The sequence below is a fragment of the Mercenaria mercenaria genome, chromosome 16 (genome assembly GCF_021730395.1).
Source record: "Mercenaria mercenaria strain notata chromosome 16, MADL_Memer_1, whole genome shotgun sequence".
NCBI lineage: Eukaryota > Metazoa > Mollusca > Bivalvia > Venerida > Veneridae > Mercenaria > Mercenaria mercenaria.
This window is the reverse complement of record NC_069376.1, coordinates 19,954,709-19,969,399: the sequence shown is the minus strand read 5'-3', so window position 1 is coordinate 19,969,399 and position 14,691 is coordinate 19,954,709. Positions and strand designations below refer to the sequence as shown.

At 34.3% G+C, this 14,691-nt stretch overlaps 1 protein-coding gene across 1 annotated transcript; it reads right to left on the bottom strand.

Annotated features, from left to right (window-relative positions):
- Positions 1-14: 14 nt before the first annotated feature.
- LOC123540283 (protein disulfide-isomerase A6 homolog) lies at positions 15-13,167 on the bottom strand. The gene is made up of 8 exons (XM_053525798.1): positions 13,077-13,167; positions 5,869-6,010; positions 5,136-5,320; positions 4,779-4,900; positions 3,616-3,834; positions 2,429-2,578; positions 444-468; positions 15-40 (listed from the first exon to the last, which is right to left on the bottom strand). The coding sequence occupies exons 1-8, from the start codon at positions 13,096-13,098 to the stop codon at positions 15-17; spliced, it is 891 nt and encodes a 296-aa protein (XP_053381773.1). The 5' UTR covers positions 13,099-13,167.
- Positions 13,168-14,691: the final 1,524 nt, after the last annotated feature.

Below are 14,691 nucleotides of genomic sequence, written 5' to 3'. Positions count from 1 at the left end.
AAATAAAAAAACAATTATTGTGGACTCTCTAAATCACTACCTGTCAATATAAAATAAAACATAATTAATGGGGAACACTCTATCCACTACCTGTCAAATAAAATAAAAAAACTATTGGGACTCTTGATCCATCACCTGTCAATATAAAATAAAACATATTATTGTGGACTCTGATCCACTACCTGTCAATTTAAAATAAAACATTATTGAGGACTCTCTGATCCACTACCTGTCAACTGATATAAAATAAAACACTATTGAGGACTCTCTGATCCACTACCTGTCAATATAAAATAAAACACTATTGAGGACTCTCTGATCCACTACCTGTCAATATAAAATAAAACACTATTGAGGACTCTCTGATCCACTACCTGTCAATATAAAATAAAACACTATTGAGGACTCTCTGATCCACTAATTGTCAATTTAAAATAAAACACTTTTGAGGACTCTCTGATCCACTACCTGTCAATATAAAACATATTATTGAGGACTCTCTGATATACCAGCTGTCAATACAAACACAGTGACAATTCAGCACACTATGATCCACCAGCAGTCCTGCCAGTGGATTGTATGCCTGCTTCAATGTTTCATATATTTTTTGTAGGGTTTCAAGATACAGCAACACAATTTTGATCATAGTTAAACCTTTTAGCTTTTCATGGTGGAGGAAGGATTAAGGTATTTGAAGGTCTGAGGGTAAAACGTTCAAGGTCATCATGTTCTGAAAGTCACCAACAAGTTCACCAGATGAGCTGCGCCATGAGAAAACCAACAAAGTGGCTTTACGACCAGCAAGGATCCATGCTGTTCGCTTTTAAAGATGTTTTTCACAATTATTTCTAGATCACAGAATTTTTTGTAACTTTGCATATTTATAGATTGATGTATGACAAGTTAAAATAAAAAATAAAAACAATAGGTACCCGTGCTTTTTTTTTCAGTATTCAAAGTTTATTAAGAACACCAAATCGGTAATTTTTGTCTGAAGAACAGTACAACATGTCATAATAAAACTACTGCAAACAATTATTTTATTCGAATTTCACCCTGATGTTACTGTTTATGCATCCGAATTAATAACACCACTATAACTATACATAATATGTCTACATATAGATATATTAACTCAGAAAATTTACTCTTGACAAATGTCGAAAGTATCTGAAACTGAGAAAAACACGAAGTTTTTCTTAATGATATGAAAAATCTAGCGGACAGAAATTTTTCCAAATTTTAATTATGTAAGCTAGAACTAAGACAAAAAATCAAAACCCAAAAAAAAAATATAACCCGTGCTTGTTTTCAAGAAAAATTAAAAAATATTCACTTCACCCAAAAAGATTTTTTTATTACCCCACCACCTAAAAATTATGAACATTTTTTTCTTACAAAACAAGTTGCACAATGTTATTATCAGTTCCTTAACCAATATTCTTAACTCACATACGGAATAATGCTCCTTTAAGGTTGCATGCCTCTAGTCAAAACTTTTGAGATACTTGCTACAAAAGCTTTCACATGCCATTTATGTATATATCTGACCACGTCAAGGGACATAAATCTGTTTTTATTGAGTGAAACCTCAAATAAAAGCACTGGTGCACAACTTCGCATGCTAAATTTTTAATTCTTGTTTTGTTTCATGACTCTTGGCGCATATAATTTTGAGGTACATGCGACACAAATGTTTAAACCCTTTATGTACAATTTGACTATCAAGGGCCGTAACTCTGGTCTTACTACGTGAAATGCGGGATGGGGCACAAAAAGTACAAATGTATAACAACATTTTTAGGAAGTCACATTTGAACTTGAAGGAGATATATCTACGTTAAGATTTTCTGGAATTTTATTTGACTTGGAGGCGGCTGCATTGTTACTGGACGAAATAGTTTACTTTCAAATTGGCTGTCCACAATGTATTCGATTCGAGCACTTCCTACAACTACTCCTCCAATAAAACACCATCACTTTTAAAGGTAAAATATGGATGCACGACCTATATTGTCAGTACATACGTTATATTTTGCGCGAGTGCGCTGCATATCCGACAATTATGCACTTTCGGCGGCGAATTCTGAACTTTACAGTGGATATCGCTTGCTGCGCGATTGAGCTGCGCACAAAATATTGTGATGAACTCCTTTAAAGCCTACTGCAATTACAGAAACCGTAAGCGAACAGCATGGATCCTGACCAGACTGCGCGGACCCTCAGGCTGGTCTGGATCCATGCTGGTAGCAAACCCATTATATTGATTTTCTCATGGCACGGCTCAGATATACTCTGAAATATGTTGAAGATTGGATACGTTTTCACATTGAATACTTCTAATACCAACTATTTAAAACATGTTTTTTAAAACCTTCATGCTTGTTAAATACTTAAGCATTTACTTGATGGAATAAACAAGACTTACCTCATACACATCTGGAGGTGGAACATTCTCAGCAACCTTCTGTGAAGCCCAGCTGACAATATCTGATGCCGTACGTCCACCATCGTATTCCTGGGCTTCCCCATCCTTCTTCCCTCCAGGGAAATATTTTATTGTTGGATATCCACGAATCTAAATCAAGAGAAAAGTTAAAAATATCCTATTTAACAACAATTTCACTAACAGTAATAGAAATTTATTAGCATGAGTGCCCTGAAGGCCCTGTATCGCTAACCTGACCTAGTTCTTGTCCTGGATAATCTAGTATCTATTTTGGTATAGATTTCAGGAAGACAATAATTTTTACCTTGTTTTTTCGTCAGGTCAAGTACATGTACATCATTAGTCAAGTTTTTCAAAGATTTGACCTAATGGCATTTTTGACCTCTCAAGTACACAACTTTTGAACTTGACCTAAATTTCATACAGACAAACATTATGATAAAAATTTATAATGGTAAAGCTGAAAAAGTGGCCTCTTCAGTATTACCATTTTTCTTTGATTTGACCTAATGGACTAGATTTTTTCCAAAGTGACTTAATCACAAATCTATCATGGATTTTAACCAAGACAAACATTCCAACCAAATAACATAAAGATCAGGGTTTAGTGTCATTTTGAACAACTTTTCAATCATATAAAAGACTGGGCTTAAATTGTGACCTCTTATGAGTGTTTCAAAACAAGTCAAATTGTTCACAATGGACGATGATGATGGGCACAGGGTTATCACAATAGCTCTGACACTTGAGCAGTTTATGCTCAATTGAGCTAAAAAACAACAGTATGTAAAAATAAGCAAAAACTGGGTCTTTTATTTTTTTAGAAATGAATTACGAAGCAATTACTTACACATTTCAGATTCTGGTTATCCTTACAATACCCTAAGAATTATTGTAAGGTTATAACTTTGCATAAAAAGGATAGTACCAGGACTGGTCAGCCAGGTGTCAGTATGATGTGACTGGTGGGGTATCATGTCATGTATCTAGGGCGTAATATTCCAGCGAGGCAGCACAATAAAGTTGGACATTACGCTCACTGCTATAAGAGGACACTGTCATTTATATGACTGAAAAGTAGTTCAAAATTACACTAAACCCAAACACACGCATAAAGTTTCTAAACAACAATTACCGTACATGTAAAAGATTGTAAAAATATATACCCCATATCTGCTTGCTATTACTGTATGTACTGTAGCATCTAGGGCACCCAATTTTACTTTGCCCTTCAACTCCGTAGCAGCCTGAGCCCAGTGTGGAGCAAGGTTTTTACAATGGCCGCACCAAGGAGCGAAAAATTCCACCAACCAGATATCATCACTCTGAATGACTTTCTCCTGGAAATTAGAGTCTGTCAGCTCAATCACTGCATCGGGATCAGCCTGCAATAAAAAATGAATCAACTGTTACCTAAAACCCTAAAAATCTTCATTTTATGTTTGCTTATCTGTATGTGAAATCCTTACACACTGTCACAGAAAGTAGCTGTCAAATAAAGAAAGAGGATGCCACCATAGATAAATATGACCAGATACCGCTACCATTTTTTTTTTTTTATAGATGTCTAGTCACATGTGACATAATAGTGTAATATATACTATTTTCAGTTGACTAAAATTTTTCAACAATCGGATATGATATAGTTTAGCATGTAAGCCATAGATTTTTCTTAGAGATGGCAACGGATAATGTGAAAATCAAATTCAAATGTTCGTAAATTAGTGTATAGTTTTTTCAAAATAGGCATTGTTGATTTGAGCAATTTAAGTATGCTTATTATGCAGAATAAAACTTTTTGATTGCGTGTCAAAAATTGTCCAATTAACAAGAAAATTGCAATTCATAATTGGCAGGGGTCATCACTAGGGAATAACAGTTTATCCAACAAGCCATATTTATTACGATGATTCATGTTTTAAACAACAGAATGTATTGTGTATATGCCAATCACTTAGTAAGTATTTAAAGCTTCCATTAAACAAGCCGAATATTCGAATATGGCAAACCTAAAAAAGATCTACAATGTATGTCTCTACATAGAAGGGCTTCTGTTTACTTGTTCTGCCAGTCTTGAGCGTGTATTACTTAGAACTACAACATGCATATGTTTGGCCCATTTGTTTACCAATTTCTTCCTTTAATTTATCATGTCTTGACTGCTTAGAATTGTCAGAAATTACTAACTGCAGCAGTAGTTCAAGACAAATCTAGTACAAACTGGTACTTTGCAGTAGTCAAAATAATCCCTACCAATCCCTATACAGACGCCTATAAATCTAGCCTCACACCTCGCAACTATAAAATGGTAATATGTTAGCATCAGTACCTGTTTGCCACTTCCTCCGCTACCACCACCACCACTACTCTTCTTTCCTGTCAATTTCTGTCGTACCATGGAAGATGCAGCACTCAATGCAGCATCAACAATACCAGACGCCTGTCTTGCCCCTGTGAAAATGTATGTAACAGTTGACAGTAAAATGAATTTACACACAATAATATCAAAAGCTGTAACAAGCTGTTAGATTTTACATTGCTTTCATGAGCACTTCAGTCTATAGTAAATTAGTAGTGGTGTCAATTAACGTATTAGTATTTTTGGATATCATATCAGTAACGATTTTTAGCAACATTTACAGATTTTTAATTTTACAGAAAAGGACTGAAATTCATGTAAAATTACCTTGATAATCTGTAGGTTTTGACTTATCAAGACCAAAGACTTTAATAGTTGGAAATCCTCTGATTCCATACTGTCCACCGAGACTCTGATGCTCGTCGGCATTGACTGCGCCAACTTTGACCACACCCTTCAAAGCTGTGGCTGCTTTCTTCCAATCAGGAGCCAGCTGTTGGCAGTGACCACACCTACAGGAAAACAGCAGGCAAACTATTAAAACTCAATGGACACAAACAAGTCATTTGCATGGTGATCAGTACTTGTACCTTTTTCTTGGACATTTTTTACGCCGTGCAGTTTGAGCACATCAAATCAGAAATTTTAATCGCTTTGCCCAAAAATGCTTTTAGTTTTACTACAAAATTTTGCAAATAATATGCACAGGTGCTTCCCCTCTAGGTGACCTCTTTTCCCATGGAATATCAGCTTACAAATATACCAAGTTTAAGTTAGTTTTAAAATATTTCTCTATTAAGATAAGAAACATGCACATGTATGTCAGTGACACTGTAAATTGTTCAGTGTGCCACCAAACAGTGGATCCCTCGGTCTGTGACTACTAAACTATGTGGCATCTCAGGACAAACTTTTTGTAATCAGACTGATCATGGTGACTATATTTTCGTCAATCAAGATAAATGTCTTGATTAGCAGAGCTTGTGTGTTATTAGATCTGTTGACCATCAGTGTTTCTAGAAAGTTAAGAGTAAACTGTTTACAGTAACTTGTTACTCACCATGGTGCATAGAATTCTATAAGCCATAGTTCATCACCGTTCATAACAAGTTTGTGGAAGTTGCTTGGCGTAAGTTCTACAACGTCATCTGTGCTGGAGTACAAGCACGAACATGTTGTCACACAAAGTGCCAACAAACTCCCTACAAGAGAAAAATATAAAATATTAGTAAGTTTTTGTAGAACTTGGTGACATTGGTCACTTCCCCTTTTTACCTTTACCCTGCTAAATTTCTATAATGAGCTTGTCCATCTTTCAATTTGGACAGTACCATTAACTGTTAAAAGAAATGCTTACCAAAGAGATACTGACTGAATCATAGTGAATGGCCTAATAAATCCCTAAATCTGACAAAGAGCTATAAAAATAAAAAGATCGGCAACTTGAAAGGCATATAGAGCAAATCTCGCAAAAAAAAAATGTGACAACTGAATGAGATCTCGTAAATCTCGCCAAAAAACGTGACAACTGAATGAGATCTCATTTACCGGAAGTGACACGTTCTCCACATGCAATTTTGTATGCGAAAGCAATTAATTAATCGGTAAATTAATTATCACCGTATGACCATGCTTCTTTTGATAGTAAGAAACGTGTACTTTGTGTCTTAAGACTATTTCACATTAAACTAATGCTGTTTTAGAAGCTAACATGTATTTTAAATGTAGTTTTAAAGGTACAAATTGTAACTCCATGCTCGCCGATATTTGTTTTTACTAAGATAACGCCGATTCACGCTCTGACATGAGATCACATGAGATTACAGCCAGTTGCCATTCTGTGTATTTTATACTTCTTTGCCTAAATAGAGTTTGTCACATGAGGACATAAATAATATCTATTTTAACACTATCTAATCTATATGATCCTGTTCACTTTCGTTGTTATTTACCTTACAAAAGAAAATGTAAGGAAGTGTCTAGGGCTATGGATCTATACGTACTTCTAAAAATCAGATTTGACAAAACCGTGTTTAAACTTAAATTATGCTGGGACAAACTTTTTCCCCATTATTGTTAGGGTATTGGTGTTTTCCAAATATTTGGTACCCATTACGATATACACAAGGAAGATCTTGAAACAAGAGCTGTCGGATGACAGCGCGCTCGACTATTCGAAGAATTGATTGAAGAATGGGGTCAAAATATTTCCATAGATTTTCAGACTAAACAAAAAAATGGATTAAACAAAAAATGTTCCTGTATTTGTGGATTTCGATTAGTCTTGCACTAAATGGCAATGTGTGACCATGATGGCAAATATGTTAAGTTAGATGTTAGGCAGAACATGGACTTATATGAAAAATTTAACTAATTTCTAAGTCCAAAAAGGGCCATAATTCAGTCAAAATAGTTGACAGAGTTATGTACTCCTGCTACAGATGGAAATCATGTTGATAAACTAGTGTTAAAAGTTTCCCAAAACCACAGTTCAAACAGTTTTTACAAAACGCGATTGTTAAGAAAAATTGAACAAATTTCAAAGTCCAAAAAGGGCCATAAATCAGTCAAAATAATGTCAGAGTTATGTACTCTTGCCTACAGATGGAAATCATAATGATAAACAAGTGTTTAAAGTTTAAAAGCCTATGCAAATAGCCTTGACAAAACATGGACATTTACAAAACAGAACCAATTTCCAAGTTCAAAAAGGGCATATCAGCCAAAAAGATGAGAGAGTTTACTACTCTTGCCTATTGATAGAGACTATTATACTGAACAGATATAAAAGTTTCAAAGCCAAATGTCAAACAATTTACACAAATATAAACTGGTACGAAAAATTAACCTAGATTTCTAAGTCTAAAAGGGGGCCTAATTCAGTCAAAATGCTTGATGGAGTTATGTACTCTTGCCTACAACTGGACATTGTGATGGTAAACAAGTGTTTAAAGTTTCAAAACTTTTTCTCAAAAGACTTTGTCAAAATGTGGACTGGTATGAAAAACTTAACCAAGATTTCTAAGTCAAAAAGGGGCCATAATTCAACCAAATGCTTGATGGAGTTATGTACTCTTGCTACCAAATGAACATGGTGATGGTAAACAAGTGTTGAAAGTTTCAAAGCTTTATCTCAAAAGACTTTGTCAAAATATGAACTGGTACGAAAAACTTAACCAAGATTTCTAAGTCAAAAGGGGCCATAATTCAGTCAAAATGCTTGACAGAGTTATGTACTCTTGCCTATAACTGGACATGCTGATGGTAAACAAGTGTTGAAAGTTTCAAAGCTTTATCTCAAAAGACTTTGTCAAAATGTGGACTGGTACGAAAAACTTAACCAGGGTGTGACGCCGACGCCGACGCCGACACCGACGCCGTGGTGAGTAGGATAGCTCTACTTATTCTTCGAATAGTCGAGATAAAAACTACTAAGTATGTTTGACACTTCTCCAAAAGGTCAGAGATTGTTATTACAATCCGGCTTTGGATTGGTTGAAAAAAGTGTAGGGAAACCTGTAAGATTCAATGAGACATAAGCTGATTGGATAAAAATGTTATGTTTACAATCATAAAATTTGTGTCAAAATCAAGCAATATAATGTTTTCTGTGAAATTTGGAATATTTTACTAGTGCCACTTTACAATTCTGTACTTAAAATAGTAGGTGTCAGTGGGCATTTTGCCTCTAAACACCAGTAACCAGATGACTAGCATTTCCCCTGGCAATTTTCTAGTCCTCCGGTAATCGATTTCTCAGTGATTAGGCAGTGTTCTGGTTTAATTTTACCTGTTATTTATTTCAGATATCAATACCTATCTGCAAACAAAAACTTGTTTGAATACATACCAAAGTGTATTTTTAATCTTCAGGGATCAAATTTAACTTTTTTCCCCACTAGCAAAATCTTTGCTTTTTTGCTAGTGCCATTTTTTTCCACTAGCAAAATGATGGGTTCCACTAGCAATTATTTAAAAGCTGTTTATGTGCTAAATTTATTAAGTTGTTTTGTTGTTGTTTGGTTTCATATAACAATTCATGGTACAAACAAAAGTACTCAATGATTCTTTGGACTTTGGCTGGACTCGTAAGTTTTAGGCTTTAGGGTCACTAACCCTATGTTGCTAAAAGAAACTTGTTATTTTCCTCTCCATTTCTGCAGAAATTTGCGAATCACTGACCAATACCAAAACAAATATTTACTCGACGCTTACTTAGATATCTGATAATTACATTTGTACACAGCGTCTACAAGTGGTCACATGGTTAGAGTCCACCAACTGTTTTCCCATAGACTTACATTGTAACGTAATGGCGTGTACAGCCTCCCATACATCGAAACATGTGTATCTAATAACAAGTTTTTCAAGAACTATCTTAGTTCTACCAAAATATAGGGCGAAAAACATATGAATAGTTATACTTTATTTAAGTAATTTTCATGTGAATAAGATGACCCCCTGTTTACATCATTGGCATGGCGGGAGAAATTCATTTGATAAAACTTTTTTTCAATACACATAAAATGAAGCAAATTTTGTCAAAATGTATAAATGAAATACTGTAAATGTGGTGAAAACAAATATCAATTTTGAAAAAATAATCACTTCCTGTGTTTGTTTACATGACTGACCAATCAGAACACAAAGATGTTACCTTATTCCCAGGTATACACATACCACATTCCCAGTAAGTTCCCTGTACTTTTTTGAATTGGTGGTCTCTGACCACATGATTATTGGTAAACTTACTCCCCCAAAGGAGCTTTAAAAGAGCAAAAGACAGTTTGAACAAATTCCAGGGGTTTTTTTTGCCGTTTTTATAGCCGTTATTGGGCTATATTCCCAATGCCAAAAAGTATGTTTTTTCCCAAAATGAGTGAAAAAATTCCCAATCTACATTCTGAAAAAAACAAGAGCTGTCCGTAAGACAGCCAAGCTCAACTATTCGAAATATTGTCCCAGAAGCAGGAAAATATTACCCAAAAGGTTAAATATCAAAGAGTTTTAAGTTCAAAAAAGGGGGGAAAAATTTGACCAAAATGCATATCAGTTATGGGACTTGCTGCTATCAAAATAGTTTTATAACCCCGAAGGCACATGTGAGTTTCAATTCAATATCTGCATTAGTTTTGGAGATAGAACTTGCATGTAAAAATTTAACCAGAATTTCCAAAGTCCAAAAAGGGGGCATAATTTGCCCAAAATACATGCCAGAGTTATGGACTTGATCCAGTGAGGTTAGTAATTGATCTAGAAAAGAAAAAATAAGTTTTTAAATCTATATGCCTTTTAGTTTTACTGTATGTACTTGCACGCAAAACTTTAACCAGAATTTCTAAGCCAAAAGGGGACTTTAAATTTTGGGCCCAAAAAGAAGGTCAGGGGTTATGGGACTTGCTGCTATCAACTAGTTTTTTAACCCCGAAGAACATGTGAAGTTTCAATCAATATCTGCATTAGTTTTGGAGTAATAACTTGCATGTAAAACTTTAACCAAATTTTCTAAGTCTAAAAGGGGGCATAATTTGCTCAAAATACATGTCAGAGTTTTTGGGTCTTGACCCAGTTAGGTTGGTAATTGATCAAGAAAAAGAAAAAATAGTTTCCAATCTATATGCCTTTTTGAAAAAGCTGTATGTACTTGCACGCAAAACTTTAACCAGAATTTTCTAAGTCCAAAAGGGGGCATAATTTGGCCAAATGAAGGTCAGAGTTATGGGACTTGCTCTATTAACTAGATTTTAAACCAGAAAACACATGTGAAGTTTCAAATCAATATCTGCATTAGTTTTTGGGGATAGTAACTTGCATGTAAAACTTTAACCAAAATTTTTTAGTCTAAAAGGGGGGATAATTTGCTCAAAATACATGTCAGAGTTATGGGTCTTGACCCAGTTTTGGTTGGAATTGATCTAGAAAAAGAAAAATAGTTTCAAATCTATATGCCTTTTAGAAATAGCTGTATGTACTTGCACGCAAAACTTTAACCAGAATTTTCTAAGTCCAAAGGGGCAGGCATAATGGCCAAAATGAAAGTCAGAGTTATGGGACTTGCTGCTATCAACTAGTTTTATAACCCCGAAGACACATGTGAAGTTTCAAATCAATATCTGCATTAGGCGTAAAAAAAAATTGTTTGTTTCCGGTATCCCGACCTACCCTAAATTTTTGGCCCGACCCTAAAATTAATGTTTTTATGGCCTTGGTGAATATTTTTTTCAATTTTTTAACAAAAAGTTGCAAAACTGCACTTTTCATGCTTTAAACATGTCCAGTGATGTTAGAAATCAACTTACTGATGCTCTGAAGGCATTACCCCTTTATTTACAATCATTTTTTGACACAAAAATAATTTTCGAAAAGTCTCCCTTAATAAAAAAAAATAAAAAAAAAAAAAAAAAATTCCGACCTACCTACCCTAATTTTTTTGAGCATGTTATCGGAAACAAAGAATTTTTTTTTAGGCCTTAGTTTTGGAGATAGTAACTTGCATGTAAAACTTTAACCAAAATTTTCTAAGTCCAAAAGGGGGCAAATTCCAGGGGTTTTTTTTGCCGTTTTTATAGCCGTTATTGGGCTATATTCCCAATGCCAAAAAGTATGTTTTTTCCCAAAATGAGTGAAAAAATTCCCAATCTACATTCTGAAAAAAACAAGAGCTGTCCGTAAGACAGCCAAGCTCAACTATTCGAAATATTGTCCCAGAAGCAGGAAAATATTACCCAAAAAGGTTTTAAAAATCAAAAGAGTTTTAAGTTTAAAAGGGGGAATAATTTGACCAAAAGCATATCAGTTTATGGGACTTGCTGCATCAAACTTGTTTTATAACCCCGAAGGCACATGTGAAGTTTTAATTCATATCTGCATTAGTTTTGGAGATAGAAACTGCATGTAAACTTTAACCAGAATTTCCCAAAGTCCAAAAGGGGGCAATAATTTGCCCAAAATACAGCCAGAGTTATGGGACTGATCCAGTGAGGTTAGTAATTGATCTAGAAAAAGAAAAAAATAAGTTTCAAATCTATATGCCTTTTAGTAATAGCTGTATGTTTCTTGCACGCAAAACTTTAAAACCCGAAATTTCTAAGTCCAAAAGGGACATAATTTGGCCAAAATGAAGGTCAGAGTTATGGGGCTTGCTGTATCAACTAGTTTTATAACCCGAAGACCATGTGAAGTTTCAAATCAATATCTGCATTAGTTTTGGAGATAATAACTTGCATGTAAAACTTTAACCAAAATTTTCTAAGTCTAAAAGGGGGCATAATTTGCTCAAAATACATGTCAGAGTTATGGGACTTGACCCAGAGAGGTTGGTAATTGACCTAGAAAAAGAAAAAATAAGTTTCAAAGCTATATGCCTTTAATTGATGGCTGTATGTACTTGCATGCAAAAACTTAACCAAGGTGTGATGCCGACGCCAGGGTGAGTAGTATAGCTAGACTATTCTTCTTCGATTAGTCGAGTTAAAAATCATCAAAATTGCACAAATAATTGTAAATATATCCCGGGGATACCACCTTCAGGTCTAGGAAAGTGGTTTATTTACAGATTATCTGTAAATTTACAGATAATCTATAAATTTACAGATTTGTTGATCTGTATATTTACAGATTGTGTGTATGAAAATTTATGAAATTACATTTATTCCCAAAAACCGCAGCTTGAAAGTAATTGGTTTATTTACGGTATGCACAAATTAACGTCATTTGTGAGTTTCAGTCAATTTTATTGACTTCGAATTTTTGGCATTTTCAAAAAAATCAGAAACAGAAATGACTGAAAGTTACAATTGACCTTTATTTATGCTACTTTAAAATAAATCAATTAATTTCAAGCTGCGATTTTGAGTCAAAGTATGATTTTAGCAGTTTTCAAACATTTGATCTGTAAATTTATAGATCGAAACATCTGTAAAATTATAGATTACCTGTAAATTTACAGATAATCTGTAAATATACCACTTTCCTAGACCTGACCTTCCTAGACCTGTTAAATAGTTTCACCCTTTTGCATTCAATACAATTTAGCCATGTGACACTGGGCTCAACAGCACTAAAAACTTATGTGACATTTTTTATTTTTATGTGACTTTGGCTCATGTCTCATGGGTTTCCCAGTCACTGAAAAGGAAATTTACAAAAATTTTGACAGGTCGCGAAAATGCATGTCATTTGCGTATAACTATTCTTCTCACTTATTTATGCCGCAGACAGGTAAAAATTTATAGCTAAAAAATCACTGCATATTATATAAATGCTTACCTATTAAAATCTTCATTTTCATACGTTACTTAACAATTCACGTTAATAATTTGTCAACACTAGCTTTGTCGGCGAATAGGGATTCCGTGTCCCGTCGGGCTTGTTGAGGCTGTGAAAGAAACTGTCGACAGGATTCCCAAGTAGTGGCAATACCTAAAACATCTTGGTCGAGGCTGACACCACTAAATCAGCTGTTCTTATTTCATATTAAATCCCTCACTTCATAACGGTGTTTTGACCCTTTTCAGGCATATCAGATTTTCAGACACTATATTTCCATAAAAAAACTAGATCCTACTTTAGAAAACAAAAGAAAAGGGTGTTTAACTTTATATAAGAAAACTACAGTTCGTTAAAAACAACCCGCGAAATTTAAATACTTTCGCTTCTTTCAATTTCTTTTTCCGTGCATTAAAATTCTTACGCCGCCATTTTTATCTAGCATGCGATAGGAACATGCCGATTTCATTTGAATGCAAAGTGAACATACTGAAACGCGGTAGGGTAAAAGTAAGCACGTTGCCTGCCGAGAAAATGCACTAGGAAAGGAAAAAAGATTAGAAATATTTTTATTGGACTACTTGTGAATAGACCAGCGGAGGCTTACATTCTATTTGGTAGTGATCAAGCCTATAAAGAAAATTTTTGTTGATTTTCCATGAATTTGCATTCATTCTCAAAGGTACACCTATTTCACAATGATTCTGCTTTGTTTTGGTGCAAAATATTGAGAAAATATAGAGGGAAAAGACAATTCATTACAGGTCACCCCCCTCCCCAAAAATATGCCCAAAATTTAGCCCTGTGCAAACAATATTTCAATTTAATTTTACCTTATTCGTGGAATTTACATTTAACATCCATTTTTAAACGTTATGATGTTTGTCATTTTCATTCGAACATGCTAAAATTTTAATATTATTTAGACAACTGAAGTGCTAAAATGCGAGAAAAGACATTTACTTAAGGGCCTAAAAAAGAACCAAAATAGTGCCACCTGGTCGAAAATCCGATCTAAATTCCAAAAACCAAGAAATTTAAGCGTTTTCAGCCCTTGTTACCGTTTTACATCATAAAGAATAGATTAATGGCATTTCCAATTTATTTTCGAGGGGTTTCAGAAATAACATGTATTGCCTCTTATAGGCTGAACACCACTAAATCCAGCTGTTCTTTATTTCATATAAAATCCACTCACTTCATAAAGGTGTTTCGACATTTTTCTAGCATATCAGATTTTTAGACACTTATTTTCCCATAAAGAACTAGATCGCTACTTTAAAAAACAAAAAGAAAAAGGGGGGTTAACTTTTATATAAGAAAAAATAGTTCGTTAAATACAACCCCCCTGAAATTTACTACTTTTCGCTTCTTCAATTTTTCTTTTCGTGACAAAAAATTTACCCCCCATGAGCGAAAAAGTTATTAAAAATTAAAAATTCTGATCCCATACACAAACGATGTAAAAACATTTGTTTTGCCCACCATCAGATAAACAGGTGTTAATGCGTGACATAACAGCCATCTCTCCTATAATCTAACAGTCTAATATGTTTTCATAAATGTTTGTATTTTCAAATAGTATGGTATTTAAGTTAAGAAAGCATAGACATTT

Bases quoted from the DNA above. Each gene is read 5' to 3' on its own strand.
- LOC123540283 (XM_053525798.1), bottom strand. From the start codon at position 13,098: ATGAAAATGAAGATTTTAATAG. The intron at 4,901-5,135 runs GTAATTTTACAT...ACATTTTCACAG, and splicing joins AAAACCTACAGATTATCAAG to GGGCAAGACAGGCGTCTGGT. The intron at 469-2,428 runs GTAAGTCTTGTT...TTATATTGACAG, and splicing joins CACCTCCAGATGTGTATGAG to GTAGTGGATCAGAGAGTCCT.